Here is a 23,874-nt window from a genome sequence, read left to right on the forward strand (position 1 = left end):
TGATTTTTAGCCCAGTATAAATAGACGAGTTTCACAAAATTAGGTTAAGTTTGAACATTCAAAGTTGTTGTAGCCGTTTCCTTTTACTATTTTAGGATGTTTTAGATTATTTGAGTGTTTTAACATTAGATTTCATCATTCTAATATTTAATTATGAGTTTAATTAGATTTGTTTCTTTATTTTCTACAATTTTCATTATGAGTAGCTAGATTCTTACTAGGGTTGTGACCCAACTCTAGTGTGTATACCCTATGGGTGATTAATTTAATATTTGTTTATGATAGGGTGTTGATTATTTAGCCTAGTTCATGCTTCTATTTTAGAATTAATGGTTGCAAACATTGATTCATACCTATTTAACTTAGTCTCTACTTGATAAAGAGGGACCTAGTCTTGGATAACTTGGCTAACAAGGATTTGGGTTAATTGAGATATTGATTAACCTAATTAAAGGATTCAAGCTAGAGATAGTAAGGACCCGACTTGAGCTCATATCAACTATTCTATTTGATACCCATTTGTACTTGAGAAAGCCAAATTGGGCAAAATCACTCTCTGGCCGAGATATATTGAGTGGGTAATGTATAGTTGAGAGCTACAATATACCCCAATCAACAAAACAAACATTAACGTCTTTATCCCATCAGGCACACACCTAGGTTATGGTCACATCCCTAGGCCTTTAATCTATTTGGAAAAACCTCAAAAATATTCATCTCAAGTCTCTTTTCCTTAGCTTTCAATTCATTAGAGTAACAGTAGAAGTAGAAACAAAACTCTGTTATGGAATTAAAATCTTAGATAACCCACTCGCTTGCTTCAAATATATACTCCTAACACCCATCATAACTCTTTGTGGATTCGAACCCGACTCATAGTTGAGTAATTTATATTGCATACGACAATATCATATCTCTTATTAAGGTGTGTTATGTACGTTATCAATTTTTGGTGAAGTTGCTGGGAAGTTAAAACGGTGTTAGTTATTTATTTGGTTTTGTTTTTGGAATATCTTCTTTTCCTTCCGTTGTTACTAACTTGTGAAATAATTTTAGGTACAATTATGGCGGCAAACAATGAACTCAGAAATATGCCTTTGGGGGATGTAGACGTTGACGATGAGCAAGTTGAGAAGGTTCCTCTTGAACCTCAAAGCAATAGAAGAGGCCGAGTGCCTCATGACAATGTCCCCGCTCCACCCCCACCTCCACCACAAGCTGCTCCACACTGGGTGTTACCCAATGAAGGATATGCTAGTGTAATATTCGCTCCATGTATTAGAGCGGGCAACTTTCAAATCACCAATGTGATGCTCACTTTGCTTGAGCAATGGGGTTTCTTCACCAGTGCTCCGACTCAGAATTCGTATAAACATTTGAATTGATTTGCGGATACTTGTTAGGGGAGCAAATAAACAAATGTCTCCAAGGATGCATTGAGGCTAAGAATTTTTCCCTTCTCTCTAAGGGTGAAAGCTTTAGATTGGTTAGAACGATTATCGAACCATTCCATTCATACTTGGGATGAGTTGGCGGAAAACTTTATTGCTAAGTTCTTCTCTCCCAGGCACATGGTGACACTTCGAGATGAGATTTTAGTATTCAAGCAAGATCCAAATGAATAACTACACGAGATATGGGAGCTATATAGAACATTGGTTAAGGAGTGTTCCCACAATGATATGACGGAAAACATGATTCAACAAACCTTCTATCATGGAATTAACACAACCAACCAATGTGTAGTGAATTAACTTGCCAGTGGGAACTTTATTACTATGCCTTATGCGGAGACGTGTGAGATTTTGGATGAAATGGCGGAAACATCAATGACATGGCAATCTCTGGCCAATGTTTCACAAGGTGATATAAACATGATCCACCTTCATAAAGAATTGCATGACCATGGTCAAGCCACTGCCGAATTAACTATTACCATGAATCAACTAGCAAATACTCAACTTCATCAAATGAAAAATCCTAAGCAAGTCAATGCCATGGAAGGGGTGAACATGATAGTGAACAAGAGAAGGACCAAGGGTCCACAAGTGCAAAATAGAGTGGAGAATTATGTGCAAAAGGATAGTGGTTTTGATCAAGATGATTCTTATAATGAATAAGAAGAGTTGGTGCAATATGTGAACCACTTTCAAGGGAAAAGAAACAACTCCCAAGGCTAAAACCAACAACAATGGCGACCTTAAAACAATAAAGGCAACTGGAAATCTAACAATTAAGGAAATTAGAGTGGTGGAAACAATCAAGGGAATTGGCATAACAACAATCAAGGAAATTGGCGGGAAAACAATAAAAGAAATTGGGGGGAGGGGGTTAACAAATAAAGGTAGATGGAACAATAATCAAGGCAACATAGGGTCGGGTTTTCAAAGGCTCCCAATGTATCAACAACCGAACAACCCGCCTCCTTATTCTTATGATGTGTGGCTATAATTCATGGTTTAGCACATTATGTGTCTTGAATTATACATGCTTTAATAATAAATTACACTTTATTTGCGTGTAATGGAGTCTATTTTATGTGCAGGTGAATTGGAGATGAAAGTAGAGCAAAAGGGATACTTAAACGTTGAAAGTGTGCCTGAGAACAGTGAAAAGGGAAGACCTGGCGAGGCCAGGAAAAGGCCAGCCTTAACCAGGGTGTAGCTTGGCAAGGCTATCCAAAGGCCAGGCTGAGGCTGGCATTAGGCTGGCACAACAAGGCAAAGGCCAGGCTGAGGCTGGCGATGCCAGGCCTAGGGCGAGGTCCAGTCCGAGTTTTGAAGACTTAATTTGTTTCCTAGCTTGACTAGGATTTGACCTACATGTTTAGTTCATGTCCTAATCATATAAATAGACCCAAAAGCACCACTTTGAAGCACTTTTGAAACCGGAGGCAAGAATAGCTCGTGGAACACCACTTGGGAGTTTGAATCATCGATTTCTACATCCCTTTATCCTTACTTTGTAAGTCAATTATGAAAATTACTTTGGATATTGTTACTATGAGTATGAGTAGCTAAATTCTTAATCTAGGGTTTTGATGGAACCTATTGGACGATGATTTTCTTGTTACGTTAATATAGATTTGCAGAGTATTCTCTCTATTTGTTCAATTATATCCTTATTGTTTTTGATTGAAGGGCCCTCAATTAACTATTCCTATTTAGTATGTATTAGTCAGGAGAGAGTGCATATTTAGGTAGTTATTGGACAACATCACTCCTAACGTATATGAGGGATCAATACGAAGGGTTTAAAAGTGGGATTAGGGATAACAAAACCTTGGTATGATGTAAGTGAGATGTACTTAAGGCTAGCTTGCGTAATTCGGGAGAATATGTAGTATATTGTTGTAATTACTTGGGAGAGAGTTTCGACAGTTAGAGTACTCATGATCGATTGGAAAGGATTCCAACAATAAGGGAAATCAGAACTTTAGATCATTCCAATTCTTGTCTACAACTCGTTCATAGTTAGTTCTTATTTATTGTATTTTTACTACGTAATATTATTAGTTAGTAAACATCCAATTTATTACTTAAACATTTTTGAAGATTAATTATAAGAATTTGTGTGAGTCCAATAGCTGTGTTTAATAGGTTAATTTCCTGTGGGATTCGACTCTGGACTTGTTAACCGAAATATATTTGCAGCGACCGCTTTGTCCTTTTTATAAGGCATAGTTGGGCGTGATCAAATTTTGGAGCCATTGCCAGGGACATAACGGCGTTATTACTTGCAACTAAAATAAGTGCTAAAATTCTTGGCGTAGTCAATTTTCTTCAATTTAAACCAAGTACATTGAAATTCTAACGTTTATAGTCATGGGTGTTAAAGGTGCATGCCTAGAAACTCCTCAAGAACTGTTGAATTGTTCAAAGCATTATCATATCCTGAGAAAGTTTTCAAGGCACTGAATCGTGCAAAAAAGAAGGGCAAATAGCAACAGAACTCAACGAAACAAATCGAACCAGACATGGATGACAGAGTAGAAAATCTAAATAATAGGAAAACGTGAATGACCCAAAAAATCAGGGTGTGGTGCCTCTTGTGCCAAAGCAGCATTGTATGATTGGGCACAACCCACCGCTTACAACCTAGCAACCGCAATTGCTCTCCCTCAGATAGAAGCAAAATTATTTCAAATCACAAACAACATGCTACATTTGTTGCAGAACAAGGGACTATTCTAAGGGTCATACATTGAAGATCCTCAGCAGCATCTGAAGAATTTCCTGTCGATATGTTCCACGCAAAGGAAATCTAATGTGACAACAATAAGGCCGTTGTTGTTTCCATTCTCAGTGACGGGAGCGGCTCAGACTTGGCTTAATTCACTCCCTATAAACTCTATCACTACTTGGGAGGAATTAGTCAAAGAATTTGTGAACAAATTCTACCCACCCAATAAGACTGCTCAACAATTGATGAGATTTTGAGCTTCAGACAGAAACTAATAGAAACATTACAAGAAACGTGGGAGAGATTCAAGGGTATGTTGGTTAAGTGTCCATATCATGCCATTCCAGAGCAGATGTTGGGCAGAGGTTTTACATGGGATTGGCAGATAGCTTAAAGGCCAATATTGATACTTCAGCAGGTGGAGAATTTTTGAGCAAAACATTCAGAGAAAGCAAGACCCTACTTGACAAGATGGCCCAAAATTCAGGATGGATGACAAGAGACTCACCAATCACTCCTATAGTTCACTCTGTGGCTTTAGACCCAACTAACTCCATAGCTGAAAACATGGCCACTCTAGTGACACAAATGAGTATCCTCACCAAAAAGATAGATAAATCAGGCTAGAAGCAGCAGGTATACATAGTTGATACAACTAATGGGGGTTTATGTACATCATTCATTAACCAACCATATGTTTGCTCGTGGAGTGCAGAAGGTGACAACTAGTAATATCAGGAAAATATGAACTATGTGGCCAACTATGGGTGACAAAGGCAAGGTGGTTAGAATTGGGTTCAGTAGAATCAACAATATAGACCAGCTCAACATCAGTATAACAACAACAACAATCATGGAGCCATGCGACCATAGGGTCAAGTGGTTCCTTACCAAAGGCAACATGGTTATAACAAGCAATATCAGCAAATGGATTATCAACAACCTCAACAACAATAGATTGTGAGACAAAATAATGGGTTTGCTAAACTTGAGGGAATGCTGATAACAACAATAGAATGTTGCAACAACTGATAAGGACCATTGGAAAATTACCTAAGAGAGTAGACTCATATGAATCAGCGATAAAGGGTATTGAGGATCAATTAGGACAGATTTTAATGGCTTTAAATAATTGTCCCCAAGGGACATTACCCGTAGACACACAAATCAATCCAAAAGATCAAGGCCTAAAACATCTTATGGTAGTATGTCTACGAAATGGTATAGACCTAGATCTGGAGCAATAAATTTCTTGCGTAAGCCGACCTACTGAAACACCGGTGCCAGTACCCATTGAGATAGATGATTCAACAAGGTTAACTGAGGTGATGGTACAAAATGCACAAGAGAACACCAGCAAAGAAAAAGAGGTTGCAAGAGAGACTGAGGTAGCAGGAAATGACGGTTGAAGCAGTGCATGAGCAAGAAAAAAATCAAATCACAGGGAAGAGGCGACCTCTAACACCATTCCCACAGAGGTTGGCCAAGTATCAAAAAAATGAGCAATACAAGAAATTTTTGGAGATGTTGAAGCAAATTCAGGTAAACATTCCATTGATTGATGCCTTAAAGGAAATGCCTGGTTATGCAAAGATGATGAAGGACTTGATGTCCCATAAATTCGACTTTCAAGACTTGACCACAGTTACACTGACTCAGACATGTAGTGTTGTTATGACGAGACCCATACCTGAGAATATTTCTGACCTAGGGAGTTTCACAATCCCATGCACAATAGGCAACGATGTGTTTGCTAAGGCACTGTGTGATTTGGGGGCAAGCATAAACCTGATGCCCCTAGATCTCTACAAAAGGTTAGGCATTGGAAGAGCTAGACCCACATCCATGTTACTACAGCTGGCTGACCGGACAATGAAGAGGCTCTCTTGTATTCTTGATGAAGTATTAGTACAGGTTGGGAAGTTTGTATTCCCAACATATTTTGTCATTCTTGACTGTCGGGTTGACGAGGAAATTCCTATAATTTTGGGAGGACCATTCTTAGCCACTGGGAGAGCTCTAATTGATTGTGAAACTGGAGAGCTCAAAATGAGATTAAATGATGAAGAGATAACATTCAACGTACAAAAATCTATGTGGCAACCGAGTGAATTTGCTAATTTCTCTCTAATAGATGTCGTGGATGTCATCTTGGAGGAGGAAGATGAGACATTGAACACTAAAGACCCTCTAGCAGCCTGTCTCATGAACTTAGATGAAGCAAATGGAGAAAACTTGGCAGATTGGGTACTTGCTCTTAAAGGCCAAGGTTTTGGGAAAAGGGAGCTCGAATTTGAGCCTTTGCACTTAGAGGAAAGAAAAACTCCTCCAGCTAAGCCATCGATAGAAGAGCCGCCATAGTTGTAACTGAAGCCACTACCACTCATCTCAGATATGCCTTCTAAAGACCTAACTCAACTTTACCTGTTATTATCTCATCTAGTTTGTTAGATGTGCAGGCAGAACAACTTTTGCAGGTACTGACGGAGTGCAAGACTACAATTGGTTGGACCATTGAAGACATTAAGGGTATCAACCCGGCCTTCTGTATGCATAAGATTTTAATGGAAGATGGGCACAAACCTTTCAAGAACATCAAAGAAGGCTGAACCCCAACATGAAAGAAGTGGTAAAGAAATAAGTGATTAAGTGGTTAGATGAGGGAATCATATTCCCCATCTCTGACAGCAACTAGGTCAGCCCAATTTAGTGTGTGCCAAAAAAGGGTAGTATGACGGTGGTGAAAAATGAGAAGAACGAATTGATCTATATGCGAACAGTCATAGGTTGGCGAATCTGTATGGATTACAGGAAGTTGAACTTGGCTACCCTGAAAGACCATTTCCCACTACCATTCATTGATCAGATGCTGGATAGATTGGTAGGGACGTCCTACTTCTACTTTCTGCACGGGTACTCGGGGTATAATTAGATCTCTATTGCCCCGGAGGATAGAGAGAAAACATCATTCACCTGCCTTTATGGAATTTATGCCTTTTGGAGAATGTCGTTTGGCCTATGAGATGCACCTGCCACATTCCAAATGTGCATGATAGCCATCTTCACGGATATGGTAGAGGAAATAATGGAGGTTTTCATGGATGACTTCTCAGTGGTGGGGAACTCATTTGATGATTTCCTTATGAACTTTAGAACAGTATTGAAGAGGTGTATCGATATGAATCTGGTACTCAACTGGGAAAAATGCAATTTTATGGTACATGAAGGTATAGTCTTGGGGCACCTAGTGTCGAGTAAAGGAATTAAGGTAGATCGTGCAATGGTTGATATGATAGAAAAGCTTCCACCACCCACTTCTATCAAAGCAATCAGAAGTTTCCTTGGGCGCACTAGTTTCTATAGGAGATTTATAAAAGATTTTTCCAAAAAACCTAACCCCTTATGTAAATTGCTTGAAAAAGATCACCCTTTTGTGTTTTCTAATGACTGCAGGGTAGCATTTGAGATTTGAAGAAGAGACCGGTAACAACACCTATCATAGTTTCCCCTGACTGGGAGCAATCATTTGAGCTAATGTGTGATGCGAGTGACTATGCTGTGGGAGTAGTTCTTGGGCAGCAAAAAGACAAATTCATGCATCCAATATACTATGCAAGTAGAACTCTGAGTGGTGCCAAGCTAAATTACACAGTGACCGAGAATGAGATGCTAGCAGTGGTGTTCACATTTGACAAATTCAGGTCATACCTAATAGGCTCAAAGGTAATTGTTTATACTAACCATGCTACTCTCAAATACTTAATCGAGAAGAAGGAGTCAAAATCTTGCTTGATTCGATGGGTGCTAATGCTGCAAGAATTTGATTTGGAAATCCATGACCGAAAGGGAACGGAGAATCAAGTAGTTGATCACTTGTCTAGGCTGGAACGAGATGAGAAGAAGGTTGAGGTAAAAGAGATTGTGGAAACTTTCCCAGATGAATAACAATTAGCCACGAGTCTTGAGGAAGCACTATGGTATGCAGACATTGCAAACTACCTGGCGAGCAGTATTGTTCCTTATGACCTTTCCTATGTGCAAAAGAAAAAATTCTTTCGTGATTGTCGCATGTATTATTGGGATGAGCCTTATCTATTTAGGATTTGTATTGATAACATGATCCGGAGATATATCCCCGAGATAGACCAGTCTTCTATTTTGCAGGCATGTCACACATCATTATATGGTGGGCATTTCGGGGGAGTAAGGACAACTGCGAAAGTCTTGGAGTTGGGTTTCTACTGGCTAATATTGTTCAAAGATGCTAACTTATTGGTGAAGGGTTGTGATGAATGCCAACGAACCGGGAATATTTCCTGCCGACATGAGATGCCTATGAACCCAATTCAGGAAGTAGAAGTGTTTGATGTATGGGGAATTGATTTCATGGGGCTTTTCGTCAGATCATATCGAAATAAGTACATGCTCGTCGTTGTGGACTACGTGTCCAATTGGGTGGAGGCTGCAGCGCTCCCTACAAATGATGCAAAGGGGGTAATTGGTTTTTTGAGAAAGAACATATTCACCCGATTTGGCACTCCAGGGGCAATAATCAGTGGCAGAGGCACTCACTTTTGTAATCGAGCCTTCGCGAAGTTGTTAGAGAAGTATCATGTACGCCAAAAGGTTTCCACCCCATATCATATGGGCAAGTGGAAGTTTCGAACAGAGAGATAAAGAGTGTGTTGACAAAGACTGTGAATGCTACTAGAACGGATTGGGTGAGAAAGTTAGATAATGCACACTGTGCTTATCGAACCGCTTTCAAAACTCCAATTGGCATGTCTCCATTTAAGTTGATGTTTGGGAAGGCGTGTCACTTACCGGTGGAGTTGGATATAGAGCTTTGTGGGCATTGAGGCAATTAAATCTCGATATTGAAGCTGCAGAAACAAGTAGAGTCACAGAGTTGCACGAGCTTGATGAGTTTTGGTACCACGCTTTTGAGAGCACAAAATTATACAAGGAGAGAATGAAGATGATACATGACAAAAATATTATTGAGCAGAGTTTTAAACCTGGAGATAGGGTATTGCTATACAATTCAAGACTGAGGTTATTTTCGGGCAAATTAAAGTCAAGATGGTCAAGGCCATTTCGTGTGGTTGAAATTCATCCTACTGGTGCTGTAGAGATTGCTGCAGAAAATGACTCTTGCAAGTTCTGAGTCAATGGGCACATATTAAAACATTATGTAGGCATGGATGAAGCAAAGGTAGTGTAAGTGACTGATTTGATTGAGCTTCCGATGTTGAGCGTACCTTAAGTGCGCTTACCAGTGTCGTGTCGCGATGTTAAATCAGGCACTTCATGGGAGGCAACCCATTGGACTGTTGTATTCTTCGTGCCATGACGTTAACTAAGGCGCTCGTTGGGAGGCAACCCAATTCGTAGTTGATTTTTAGTGTAGTTAGAATTTTCCTTTTTGTTTTTAGGACTAACAAGTTTGCAGGTGAGTTTAGGCGAGTTGAGAAAGGTTTAAGCATCACCTGACGTACACCAGGCACTAGGGCTGGAAAAGTCAGGATAAATCCAGGCAACGCCTGGTCCACCAGGCCTTAAGTTGGCGACGCCTGGGTAAAGTCAGGTAAGGCTGGAGATAGGCTTGCAACGCCTAGTTAACGCCAGGTTCAACCTGGCCTTAGGCTGGCAATACCTGGCTAACGCCAAGTCCACCAAGCCTTAGGTTGGCGACGCCAGGTAAGTATTTCAGGCCACTTTAGTTTTTTTCTCCTTATTTTAGTCTAACCTAACCTCACCTACATGCCCTAAACACTGAACACAATACAAAAACCCTAACCTCACTTAAACGAAACACACAGCAAGCTCTAAAAGAAAATTCACAAGAACACACATCTGCTTATTAGCTTTGCTCCCAACCAAACACACTGCACGATTTGCTCACCCACACATACTCACCAGCACATTGCCATAGTTGTCTCTCTCATACTCATTGAAGTCAAGCTTAGTCTTGCTATTCTTTGACACTCATCAGAAATTCTCATGCAACTCCCTCATCTCAAAAGCTTCAAAGGTATGATTTGATCTCTTTTCTTTGTAATTTTGAGTTGGGTACAGGTATTAAGTTGCTGGTTGCTCTTCATTGTTGGTGGGTGTTCTTCATTGTGGTATTGAGTTTGTGTGCCCCAACCCCATGAACCCCATAGGAATGGTGCCGCGATTGTGAAAACATGTGGTAGTACTAAACCCCTAAGACAATTTGGGAGGATTAGGCAATCCCTCATTTCCATAAGAACTCCCATGGCACTAGCGCTAGTTAAGTGTTTGATATAATGCCTCAATGGCATTCCTTGTCCCCATTGGAGCTCGAGTCTCCGGGATTAATAAACTAGTGTTATGTAATTGTGCACCACGTTAAAATCCTAAGTGTGGGGTGGCGGGTAGCCCATGTGTTGTTGTTTGATTCTAATATTAAGAAAATACGAGGTGAAGTCTGAGTAACCTCGGCAAGTTGGGAAAGATTATGTGTGTAGTGTGTAATATAGCATTATCTGACTATTGCTTATTTGTGTAAGAACGAAGATGCCTCCCAGAAAAGACACAAGCAAAGGAAAAGCCACTTCAACTGCCAAGTTAAAGCAAAGGCGACCTCCGCACCTCCTCCAAAAAAGAGAAAAGAGGGAGAAGCTACCTCTAGTTTGATTGGAGCACAAGTTGTGGCAGCTGTAGCTGCCATGCGTCCACAACCCCAAGTCCAATGGGAGTTTGGCATAAATAGCATACCCCCGCATACGAGGGATTGGTACAGGCATTGTAGGCCTAAATATTTCCATCCAGAAGGAGCTATCCAAGAACTCAACGTGAAAGTGAAGTATCCGATATTTTTGAGAAGCAACTAGGATTTAGTGTTAAGCTATGTTTGTAAGAACATAGGGGACATCAATCTCAACCTAGTCTGGGAATTATATGTAAGGTTTGACCCATAGGACACTGAGGAGCTGGTGCTAATCCGTGGACGCTTGATAGATTTTTCAGCCAAGGCCATATGCGACTTTTTAGGTGCGCCAAATGTTCCTATGGAGCCATTGGACCAATTCATTCGTCGGCCTACATATAGAGAGCTGAGGCACATGCTCTGTGGTGTCGACTCTACGGCTGCATGGGTTCGGGATTAGGTAACAAACTGTCACAAGAGGTTCCCAAAGAAGAAGATGAAGGTGGAGGCTCATGTATGGGTTAAGCTGATAAATGCACGGCTCCTATAGTGCAATCATGACATGCTCGTGAGCCATGAGAGGACCTGTCTGCTATACTTCCTTATGACAGGGCAGAAGGTGAATGTGGGTTGTCTGATCTACTACCAGATGTCATCAGTGAGAGCGAGTAAGAAAATAGATCAAATGTCATTTCCTAATTTCTTGATTCACTTCTTACAGTACGAGGGGGTTGAGGAGGAGCCTGAGTTTGACCACACCATCGATCAGTCCATCCGACAAACGGACATCACTAATCTCTGACTAAAAGACGAGACTGATATGCCTTCATTGACAGATGCTGAGAGCAATGTGCATGATGATAGTTTTATGGATTATCTCTATGGGATGATGGATTTGTAGCTGCGGATAGGGGTCGCCCGGCCACATCTGAGGAGAGGACTGAATTGGAGCAGCGGTACCCGCTCAATGCTCATGCCTAGCAGCTGGTTGGGGTAGGAGATGGATACAGACTCCCTGATGATGAGGATATCAACACACCATAGCAGTATGAGTCTGAGCTATAACAGTCAGATGGTGAGGGAGATGATGAGGAGGAGGAGGAGGACGAACATGATGAAGAGTGGAGAGCGTCAGAGGATGAAGACGTTGCTTGATCATGGAGTTTCCGTGAACCCTACTCTTTTTCTTTCTTGTTTTATCAAATTGTGCATGCACTGAGGACAATGCATGATTTAAGTGTGGGGTAGGAACTTATAGATATTAGTAGTTGTTAGATGTTTTTGTTGTTGTAGTAAGTGTCATTTTCATTAGATAATTGTTTTAGTTATTTGTTCTAAGAATTTATTTTTATTTTTTATTATTTTTTTGTTTTTCTTGTTAGTTGTTTTTAGGCAGAAAATATGAAAAAATGCATAAAAATGTTGGACTTTTCCCGACGATGGATCTCCTAGACAGTTTTCTTGAGGGAAGTAAGTCTAAAGAAGATACCAAAAAAACAGATTTTTTTGTGTAGGTAGTGTAGTAATTCCACTTTGGTTTTTCTTTGGGCCGCGGTTCTTTTCCAGGGGTTGTTAGTTGAACTGGGTGTAGGTAGTTATAATTTTAGGAGTAGGAAATACGTGGCTATGCATTTAATCGCAGCAATATCTCTAAGCTTTGTGATGTCTTGAGAATAGTCAGTACTCTAGTTGTGACACTTAGGCTCAATTTTTGACTCTAGTATAAATACCTTAAATTGTAGATTCTTAAATTTGCTTAACTGCTTTGACTGGAGTGTTGTGATAAAAATCAATCCTGAATGAGTGATGTGCCATGTCTGTGTGAGGTTTATATGTATTTTGTGCATTGCATTTGATGTCTAGAACTTGCCCCATGTGTGTGCAAAGCGAAACAGCAGTCTTGTTCAGTCTGAGAACTGATACAGGCGGTTCTTTGTTAAGCCAGATATATATAGAGAGTACCCACCTAAATATTATGTATCATAGTTAACACTTTTGAGCCTATAATCCTGTTTCTTTGGTAACCAAATTACAAGTCGTACCCCTTTGTTTGAATCGACCATATATTTGAACCTTGTCACCTCTCATGAGCACTTGAATTGTGAGGAATTATGAAAAAGTTAAAGTGTGGAGTGGTTGGTTGGCTTTTGAGTGGAACAAGTGAAATAAGGAGAAAGGTGCACCGTGTGAAAGAAAATAAAATGTGTCAATACAAGCCATTTCGATAGAAAAAGAAAAAAAAGATATATATATATATATATATAATAGTTGTAGTGTATGAAAAATAATTCTTGATGGTGGTGGCTATTGATGTACTGGTGCTGAAAGAAGTAGGGGTAAATATATTGAAGTTAAGGTGGAATTTTGGTTTGACATAAGTATGGGCTTGAAGGCTAAAGTGTTTGTATTAAAGTGCTTAAGGGAGGTATAGTCACTTATATCCAAATGTATCCTACCCGACCCGCAGCCTACTTTACAACCAATGGAAGTCCTATTTGATCTTAGACTTAATGAACTCGATTAGTGGAGTATTACACTATGGGAAATCTTATGGTGCGCCATTTGGGGCATATGAAGGTTATTTATGAGAGCGAGTGAATTTTTCCTATCTTGAGTTCTTACTTTATTAAAATTCGTTGTGTGTGAAACTAAGCTCTTTGATTGGGTGAGGGCACATGAATCATAAAGGAAATGTAATGTTGTTGACTTCCATGTTAGAGTAAGTGAATTATTAATACGGCATGGTATTTGTGAGTCGATTCTCAAGGAAAGGATGTCACACCTTTGTGCTTAAACTATTTTAAAGATTCTTGGTGTGATGAGTTAAGGGAATTGCTTAATAGGTTGTTTCCATAAGTGTAGTTTGATTGCTCGAGGACGAGCAATGTTTAAGTGTAAGGTATTGATGTGTGGCTATAATTCATGGTTTAGCACATTATGTACCTTTCATTTTACATGCTTTAATGATAAATTACACTTTATTTGCACGTAATAGAGTCTATTTTATGTGTAGGTGAACTGGAGATGAAAGTAGAGCAAAAGGGATACTTAAACGTTGAAAGTATGCTCGAGAACATTGAAAAGGGGAGACCTGGTGAGGCCAGGCAAAGGCCAATCTTAACTAGGCTTTATCTTGGAGAGGCTAGCCAAAGGCCAGGCTGAGGCTGGCATTAGGCTGGCGCTGCAAGGCAAAGGCTGGGCTGAGGTTGGCGTTAGGCTGGCGACGCCAGGCCTAGGGCGAGGCCCAGTCCGAGTTTTGAAGACTTAATTCATTTTCCGGCTTGACTAGGATTTGACCTACACGTTTAGGTCTTGTCCTAAACATATGAATAGACCCAAAAACACTACTTTGAAGGACTTTTGCAACCATAGGAAAGAATAGCTCGTGGAACACTACTTGGGAGTTAGAATCATCGATTTTTTCTACATCCCTATCCTTACTTTGTAATTCAATTATGAAAATTACTTTGCATATTGTTACTATGAGTATGAGTAGCTAAATTCCTAATCTAGGGTCTTAATGGAAACCTATTGGAGGATGATTTTCTTGTTACGTTAATATAGATTTGCCAAAGTATTCTCTCTATTTGTTCAACTATATGCTTATTGATGTTGATTGAAGGGCCCTCAATTAACTGTTCCTATTTAGGATGTATTACTCGGGAGAGAGTGCATATTTAGGTAGTTGTTGAACAACATCACTCCTAACGTATATGAGGGATCAATACGAAGGGTTTAAAGGTGGGATTAGGGATAACGAAACCTTGGTGCGATCTAAGTGAGCTGTACTTAAGGCTAGCTAGCGTAATTCGGGAGAATATGTCTAGTATATTGTTGTAATTACTCGGGAGAGAGTTACGACAGTCAAAGTGTTCATGATCGATATAGAAGACTTAGGCAAATTTATATGAAACGTAGCAGAAAGGATTCCAACAATAGGAGAAATCAGAATCTTAGATCATTCCAATTCTTGTCTACAACCCGTTCATAGTTAGTTCTTATTTATTGCATTTTTATTACGTAATATTATTAGTTAGTAAACAACCAATTCATTACTTAAACATTTCTAAAGATCGATTATCAGAATTTGTGTGAGTCCAATAGCTACGTTTAATAGGTTAATTACATGCGGGATTCGACTATGGACTTGTTAACCGAAATATATTTGCAGCGACCGCTTTGTCCTTTTTATAAGGCATAGTTGGGCATGATCACCATCCCATGGTACAAGTTCTTCAAACAATGAGATGCGAAATATTGAGAATATGTTCAAGCAAATGCTGATTCGGATACCCAACTTGCCTCACACAACACATCAATCCGCAACATAGAAGTTCAAATGGGGCAAATCTCTCAAGCTTTAAATTCTCGTCCTAAGGGGGCACTACCAAGTGACGCGGTAGTAAACCCAAAGGGTGAAAACAACACGGGGCATGCCATGACCGTTACTACAAGAAGTGGAAGAGGTGGGAATGCACCTACCTCGAGTTAAAGGTAACTTGTGGATGATGAGCAAGTGGTGCAAGAAGACGAAATCCCGAACAATATGGTGCAACCTAATGATGAGTTTCAGATTGATATTGATGATAGTGTGGAAGAGACTTAAGAGGAGGTGAACCTGTCTAGGGATCACATTATTAACATACCGAAGCCGGTAATGCAAAAGGCTAAGGCACCATTGCCTAAGCCTCCACCTCCATACCCTCAAAGACATGCCAAGCAAAATGGTGAAAATCAATTCAAGAAGTTCAACCAAATGATGAAGAGTCTCTCAATCAATGTGCCAGTAGTTGAAGCTTCGGAAAAAATGCCCGGTTATGCAAAATTTATGAAGGATCTTGTGACAATGAAGCAGTCAATGAATTTTGCAATCATCAAAGGCACTCAAGTGAGTGCAATTGTGCATTCAACGGCTCCTAATTTGGTGGATCCCGGTGCTTTCACGATTCCTTGTACAATTGGAAGTGCCGAGTTTACCAAAGCTTTTTGTGATCTTGGGGAAAGTATCAATTTTATGCCTTATTCGATTTTCAAGATGTTGGGAATTAGGAAACCAAGGCCCACCTCTATAAGATTGCAAATGGCCGATCGTACAGGGAAGACTCTTTGTGATGTTAAACCCAGAGAACTTACTTTTCGGGTTGGTGATGAAAAGGTAGTTTTCCATGTGTGTAAGTCCATGCGGCAACCAAATAGCAATAAGGTGGGATCGTTTGTGGACTTGGTTACCAACGTTATTGTTGACGAAACAAGTGCTATGATCAATGTTGGTGATATGTTGGAGGCCATCTTGCTCAACTTTAATGATGAAGAGATGGATGGCTTCATGGAATATGTGAACTCTTTGCAAGGAATGGGTTCGTACAACTATGCTCCCCGAAAATTGTCCTTAGATCTTGAAAATAGGACAACTCTTCCTATGAAGCCCTCTATTGAAGAACCTCCTACCTTGGAGTTGAAGACATTGCCTTCACATCTTCGGTATGAATTTCTTGGTCCTTGTTCTACTTTACCGGTTATTCTTTCCTCTTTTTTGACTAACGTGCAGGTAGATTCCACTTTGGCGGTGCTACAGAAGAGGAAGAAGGCTATTGGATGGACCTTGGTGGATATTCGGGGATAAGCCCCTCATTTTTCATGAATAATATCAACTTGGAGGATAGCTCCAAACCATCTATTGAACATCAAAAGAGATTTAATGAAGATATGCAAGAAGTAGTCAAAAAAGAGATTATCAAGTGGTTGGATGTCGGGATTGTCTACCCTATCTCCGATAGTTCGTGGACTTCTCCGCTTCAATATGTACCGAAGAAGGGGGCATGATGGTGGTCACCAATGACAAGAATGAGATGATTCGTACAAGAACATGACCGGTTGGAGAGTGTATATGGACTATCGCAAGCTCAACAAAGTCACAATAAAGGATCACTTTCCACATCCTTTCTTAGATCAAATGCTCGATAGATTGGACGACCGTGCTTTATATTGCTTTCTTGATGGGTATTCGGGCTACCACCAATTCTTATTGCTCCGGAAGATAAAGAGAAAACAACCTTTACATGTCCATATGGTACTTTTGCTTTCAAGCAGATGCTATTTGGTTTGTGCAATGCACCGACGACTTTTTGAAGGTGTATGATGGCTATTTTCACGGACATGGCGGAGGACTACCTGAAAGTTTTCATGGATGACTTCTCGGAGGCTGGAGATTCTTTTGATTATTGACTTGTAAATTTGGATAATGTGTTAGAAAGATGTGAAGAAACAAATTTGGTGCTCAATTAGGAGAAATGTCATTTCATGGTCGAGGAAGGCATTGTCCTTGGCCACAAAATCTCAAAGAATGGAATTGAAGTTGACAAGGCAAAGATAGAGGTGATTTCTAAACTTCCACCTTCAATTTGAGTGAAGGGCGTGCGGAGTTTCTTAGGCCACACAGGGTTTACCAATGTTTCATCAAAGATTTCTCTAAGGTGGTGAACCCATTGTGCAAGCTTCTCGAGAAGGATCCTAAGTTTAACTTCAATGATGATTGCATGAGAGATTTTGAATTGTTAAAGTTCAAGTTGACAACTATTCCCATCATCACCACTCCAAATTGGAGTGTCCCTTTTGAACTCATGTGCGAGGCAAGTGATGTAGCGGTTGGGGTTGTCTTGGAGCAACGGCTCAACAAGATTTTTCATTCGGTCTACTATCCTAGTAAGACCATGAATAGTGCCCTAGCCAACTATACCATTATGGAGAAAGAGTTCCTTGCCATCGTGTTTGCAATTGAGAAGCTCCGCCCGTACTTGATGGGTGCAAAAGTCATTGTCCATATGAATCATGCGGCACTTTGTTATCTTATAAGCAAGAAAGACTCCAAAGCTCGAGTGATGAGATGGGTGCTTTTGTTGCAAGAGTTTGATATTGACTTTTAAGATAGAAAAAAGGAGAAAACCAAGTGACTGACCACTTGTCTCGTTTGGAGGAGGAGGGAGGCCGCTTGATGGCCTTGAAATCAATGACTCCTTCCCCTATGAGTAACTTTTGGCTATTTCAATGAAGGAGGTGCCATGGTTTGCGGATCTATCAAATTTTCTTGTATGTGGAATCATTCCGGATGAGTTCTCTTCAAACCAAAGGAAGAAGCTCAAACGAGATTGTCAAGATTATTATTGGTATGAACTATACCTCTTCCGAATTTGTATGGATGGGGTGATTATATGATGTGTACCGGAAGAAGATCAAGGTAAAATTATTGGGGTTTGTCATTCTTCGCCATATGGTGGCCATCATGGTAGAGTGAGAATGGCAACCAAAGTGCTTAGTTGTGGTTTCTATTGGCCCACTCTTTACAAAGATGCAAGTGAAGTAGTGAAAAGATATGATGAATGTCAACAGGCTGGTGGAATCTCAAAAAAAATAAAATTCCTCTCACTACTATTTTGGAGATTGATATTTTTGATATGTGGTATATAGACTTCATGGGTCCTTTTGTGAATTCTTGTGGACATACCTACATCGTGATCATGGTAGATTATGTGTCCAAATGGGTTGACGCAATTGTTGTACCCAACAATAAGGCGAAAAGTGTGGTGGCGTCTTGAAGAAAAATATTTTCACAAGGTTTGGTACTCCTCGGGCTATTATACGCGATGAGGGGTCACATTTTTGCAACAAGGACTTTGACACTTTACTTAGCAAGTATGGTGTTACTCATAAAGTCACGACTCCCTATCATCCACAAGCTAGCGGTCAAGTGGAAGTCTCCAACCGACAGATAAAAAGTATTTTGTCTAAAACGGTGAATGCTAATCGGACGGATTAGTCCAAGAAGCTTGATGATAAATTATGGTCTTATCGAATGGCTTACAAAATACCTATCCGAATGTCACCATACCGGTTGGTGTTCGAAAAAACGTGTCACCTTCCAGTAGAACTAGAGCACAAGGCCATATGGGCTCTAAAGAAGTTGAATCTTGATTGGGATGTAGTCGCTAACTTGAGGGTTGCACATTTGAATGAATAAGATGAGTTTCGGTACCATGCTTATGCAAGTTCGTACTTTTACAAAGAAAAGATGAAATATCTTCATGACAAATACATTTGGAACTAATAGTTCAAAGTAGGCGATACTGTATTGTTGTTTAACTCAAGGTTGAGGATGTTTCACGGGAAGCTAAAATCTAAATGGAGTGGTCCTTTTGAAATCATGGGTGTAACACCTTTTGGTGCATTAGACTTGAAGAAAAAAACGATGAACTATTTTGAGTCAATGGTCACCGGGTGAAGCACTATTTAGGAAAAGTTGGAGATAGCCATGTCATGGCGGTCATTCATTTCACTCGATGGTACTCTACGTCGTGCCGCGATGTTAAATTAAGTGCTTCTTGGGGGCAATTTATGTTTCTTTTCCTTTTTCTTTTGTAGTTAGGTGTTGTTTTTATTCTAACTTGATTTGAAGTGTGCTACAGGCTGAGTGTGACTTACAAGAATAGTGGACAAAAATCTGGCTAAAATGTTGCAAGAATTGTGGACCGCAGTTGATTTGTGCGGACTGTACATTTTTGGGTGATGTAGCAAAAGAACATTGCAGCCACACAATGAGCTTGAAGACCGCACAAATGAGAGGTTGAAAATACCAACTCTCTGATGTTTGATCTTGTCAGAAGAGAGGTCAATGTGTGATCGCATGGGAAATCTGCAACCACATAGGAAATCTGCGGCCGCACACGAAATTGTGCGGACCGCAGATGAAATGTTGAGAGTATATTTATAGGTAACAGAGTGGGGACCATACATGAAAATGTGCGGCCACACTCTCCCTTCTTTCCTTTAGAAAACCAAGTCATATAAATAGAGGAACATGGCCTTAGTTACGCTTTTTTTACTCTTTGAACAACAAAATAGTGCCGGTTAAAATTTCTTGGTAATTTCATCTATCCACATGCACAACAAATTTGATCATTCACTCAACACTCATTCATCTGGTATGCTTCATTTCATGTTATTTTTTTTATTTTAGTTTAATTTATTGCTTTTTAGTTCTTTTTAGGCCATTTGTCGTTAAAATTCAATTATGGGTCCATGTAGGGGTGAATCTGTACTCGGTTACCTGAATACATGTTCTATGGAAACTTGGTTAGCATAATTTCATGTTTCTATGATATTGCCATGTCAAAGTGTGCACGAACTTGAAAACCAAGAATGAAATAAATGATCTATACGTAATTTTTGAATTCTGCGGCCGCACTTGAATTTATGCGGTTCGTAGATGTGGAATTTAGGGAAACTTAGTGAATAAGGGATCTATGGCCGCGAGTTAAAATGTGGGACCGCAGAATTCTTTTCGCAGCCGCAGAACAGCCCATTTACTGTCATCAGAGAGTCCATACTTTTTGACACCAATGTGCGGCCGCATGTCTAATTTTGCGGACCGTAGTAATCATGTTGCGGCCGCACATCAACCATTCCTCTGTCATCAGAGTGTTGGCATTTTTGTCACGCCCCAACCTTAGGAGGCACTACCGGAGCTCAATCAAGTGATCCCGACTGAGCAAGACTTTTTAACACTTTCTACCCAACTCAATATGATTAAGGGAACCATGCTTTCGTTTACTTAGACAATAGGAAAGATTGTACATTCAACATTGTTAGTTCATTTTATATCACAAACTTAAATCGTAGTTAAGTTTCCAAAATCTCATACAATTATAATCTAGAGAAACAAGAGTTTAGATTTACAACAAAGTTCATAGACCCATCCAATACCCATACATAGCCCACGCAAACGTCTACGGAGCCTCTAAGAATACGAAAGACAATTATAACAACGCCGGCAACAAGGCCCCGACTATACCTTAAAAGTGTATATCTATAACAAAAGATGTACAACATAACCCCTTGAAGGATAAAGGGGATCACCAAGACTTTGAAAGGGGGATACTCCGCTACGCGCGATCGGCACTATCCGCTATAGAGCCACCTACATTCATTTAAAAATGTAGCGTCCCCAACAAAAAGGACGTTAGTACCATGGAATAGTACTAGTATGTATAACTAAACACCATCTTATTAGAAAGAACTGTCATAAAAGAATTCAAGGAAATCACAAGAGACAATCAAAGCTTTAACCAAACACCACATCATCAAATAAAGAATCGTACAACTTTCACATGATTTCCATAACTTTAGTTTGGGGCATTTCATATGTTCATCATTGTTCTCAATACCACCGCTATCTTGAGTGGAGTTCGATCACGATACGATCGGCTAGGTTGCCTCATTTGAGACATATACCTCAATCACTAGCTCATTTCCCTTTTTCGGAATTCAATATCAGCACATTACCACCATGTGTGTGGCATGGTGTCCGATTACGGCCCGATCGGCCAGGCTGCCTTACCTAGGCGTTGTTCCTTTCTTATTAATCATCTCATTTGAATCTTTATTTCACATATATCATATCAATTCATTGGCGCTTAGGGCCACAATTATCACATCATTTCCACTTTCAGTGTCAACCTTGTAATTTATTATCATAGGCACATACAAAAGTAATTCAAGTTGTAATCATAGGTAAGATTTCACATAATTAGCATGACACTCTTAGTTTTTACTCTTGACGTGAAGTCTAGGCAATTTCAACACATGGTTCATATTCTTTGCACATCTTTAAATACCTAGAATAGTACTTTGCACACATTGAGGCACACATTTCATGTATATATACAATTTCAAAACCAATTCATGTAAAATAATAATCAATACATCAATCAAGTTTTCAGTCTTACCAAATTTGCACATACACATACCTACGGAGCTCAATTTCTAATAGGAATGGGATTTTAGCCATACATACCTCAATAGAGCTTTCCTTAAATTCTTACAAAATTCCGGGATTCTTAGCAACTCCAATATATTATATGAAAATTACAAATTTAACCAAGAATTAGAGACATGCTCAAGATTCTAGCTCATTTAAGTAAATTAACAAGCACTAAGTGTGCGATGTGATTTTAGGACCCCTTTTGTGAGAGATTTCTACCATTTTACACTCCAATTGCTATCTTTTTAGTTCACAACCTCCACATACCCTATTATCTTTTATGCATGCAAGAAAATCCATTCTTATACCCATGAACCCACAAGCTAATTACTCATTCTAGTGTGAATTTCGAAATTAGAGATTAGGGCTCAAGTTCTTACCTCTTAGGGTGAAAGACTAGTAAATTTTGCTTGAAAGTCTTCAAAGATTTGACAAGGTTTGAGAGTTAGTTTCTCCCTCTAGAGCTACCTCTCTCACTCTATTTGCAGTAAAAATAACATAAAAGAGGTCTAATGGGTGTTTTTAATGGGATGGGGGCGGGTATAAAAGTTAGAAAATAGGAGCCCCAACACAATCTGCGAGCGCATAATGGACATGCGGCCCGCAAAATGGACCGCAAAAATGGTCCCAAAACCTAAACAAACTGTATGGGTATGCGACAGAAATGCGGTTCGCATACCTGTTCTGCGATCCCATAATGTACCGAAGAATTGCCCCTCATAAAAGTTCCAAGGGGATTATGCAATGACTATGTGGCCCGCATATTGATTATGCGATCGCATAATTGGCCGCATAGTTGACCTCAAATTAACCAACAAACTGCCTGACTCTGCGGCGACTATGCAGTCCGCATATCTATTATGTGACCGCACAATGGACCGCTGAAAAGCACGTTTCTGGAAAACATAATTCCTTAACTTTTTAATGCACAGATCAATCCAAAGGGTCCGAACCACGGCGAGCTTAATTTTATGAATTTCTAACACATGGTCCTAACTTGGCACTATGAGATTTCGGGGTTTTGAGTAGAAATTTTTCACGGGGCCTTACATCCTCCTCCACTTAAGATCATTCGTCCTCGAATGAGGATCAAGGTTCACTTATTAACAATCTTTATGCAATCTCATATTTTCACAATATGAACATATCAACAACCCTAAATTTGGGTAACTCCCTAAATTTCCAAAATTTTTGCTAGAGTTTCCTTTGTAACTAGGCCTATCCACCTGTCAGAGGGCCCCAAAAACATATCCTAACAACATATACATGTTTCATAGGCATAACATAACTTGTACAATACCAACCATGGCCGCATAGGCAACATATAACTAAGATAGAACAGTTTTACATAGATCAAATCAAAAGATAAGAGTTCATAGGAACCAAATGCATAAAAGCTATTACAAGGCTTATACAAATACATGTGGGTACTTCTTTCTCATTTCTTCCTTGGCTTCCCAAGTGGATTCCTCACCTGCTGGTTCCGCCATTACACTTTTACGGAGGCAATTTTCTTATTTCTCAATTTCTGGACTTGCCTGTCAAGAATGGCAACTGGAACTTCTTCATATGACAGTTCATCATTAACCTCGATAGTTTTAATTGCCACAATAGTGGACGGATCTCCCACTACCTTCTTCAACATAGACACATGGAAGAATGGGTGTACCAATGACATCTCTGGTGGTAGCTTGAGCTTGTATGCCACCTGACCAATCCTCTGAATGATTTTGTATGGTCCAACATACCTCGAACTCAATTTCCCTTTCTTTCCAAACCGCATGATACCCTTCATGGGGGAAACCTTCAAAAATACCCAATCATCTTCTTTGAACTCCAAATCTATACGACGAACGTCCGAATACGACTTTTGGTGACTTTGAACAGTTTTTAGCCTCTTTTTAATCATTTTGACTTTCTCCATGGCTTTATGCACAAGGTCCGTCCCTATCAATGCCGCTTCTCCAACCTCGAACCACCCAACGGGAGACCTACATCTCCTACCATACAATGCCTCGAACGGTGCCATCTGGATACTAGCATGGAAGTTGTTGTTATAAGCAAATTCTATGAGTGGCAAATGGTCATCCCGGCTACCTTTGAAATCAAGAGTACAAGAACGCAACATGTCCTGAAGTGTCTGAATAGTCCGTTCTGCTTACCCGTCGGTTTGAGGATGAAATGTTATGCTAAGATTTACTTG

The 23,874-nt window shown here is 39.9% G+C and overlaps 3 protein-coding genes and 1 non-coding gene across 4 annotated transcripts; 2 read left to right on the forward strand and 2 right to left on the reverse strand.

Annotated features, from left to right (window-relative positions):
• Positions 1-4,418: 4,418 nt before the first annotated feature.
• On the reverse strand, positions 4,419-4,523 carry LOC138888807 (small nucleolar RNA R71). Its single transcript, XR_011406386.1, has one exon. It is a non-coding gene; the product is annotated as a small nucleolar RNA R71 (small nucleolar RNA).
• A 1,057-nt stretch (positions 4,524-5,580) lies between these two features.
• Positions 5,581-6,543, forward strand: LOC138888074 (uncharacterized). Its single transcript, XM_070169878.1, has one exon. It carries the CDS (start codon positions 5,581-5,583, stop codon positions 6,541-6,543), a length of 963 nt encoding a protein of 320 aa, XP_070025979.1.
• Positions 6,544-15,515: 8,972 nt separating this feature from the next.
• Positions 15,516-17,781, forward strand: LOC138888075 (uncharacterized). Its single transcript, XM_070169879.1, has 4 exons — positions 15,516-16,353; positions 16,407-16,660; positions 17,144-17,233; positions 17,332-17,781. Exons 1-4 carry the CDS (start codon positions 15,516-15,518, stop codon positions 17,779-17,781), a joined length of 1,632 nt encoding a protein of 543 aa, XP_070025980.1.
• A 5,379-nt stretch (positions 17,782-23,160) lies between these two features.
• Positions 23,161-23,595, reverse strand: LOC138888076 (uncharacterized). The gene has a single exon (XM_070169880.1). It carries the CDS (start codon positions 23,593-23,595, stop codon positions 23,161-23,163), a length of 435 nt encoding a protein of 144 aa, XP_070025981.1.
• Between the last annotated feature and the right edge of the window lie 279 nt (positions 23,596-23,874).

Source organism: Nicotiana sylvestris, chromosome 3, assembly GCF_000393655.2.
Source record: "Nicotiana sylvestris chromosome 3, ASM39365v2, whole genome shotgun sequence".
Classification (NCBI taxonomy): domain Eukaryota; kingdom Viridiplantae; phylum Streptophyta; class Magnoliopsida; order Solanales; family Solanaceae; genus Nicotiana; species Nicotiana sylvestris.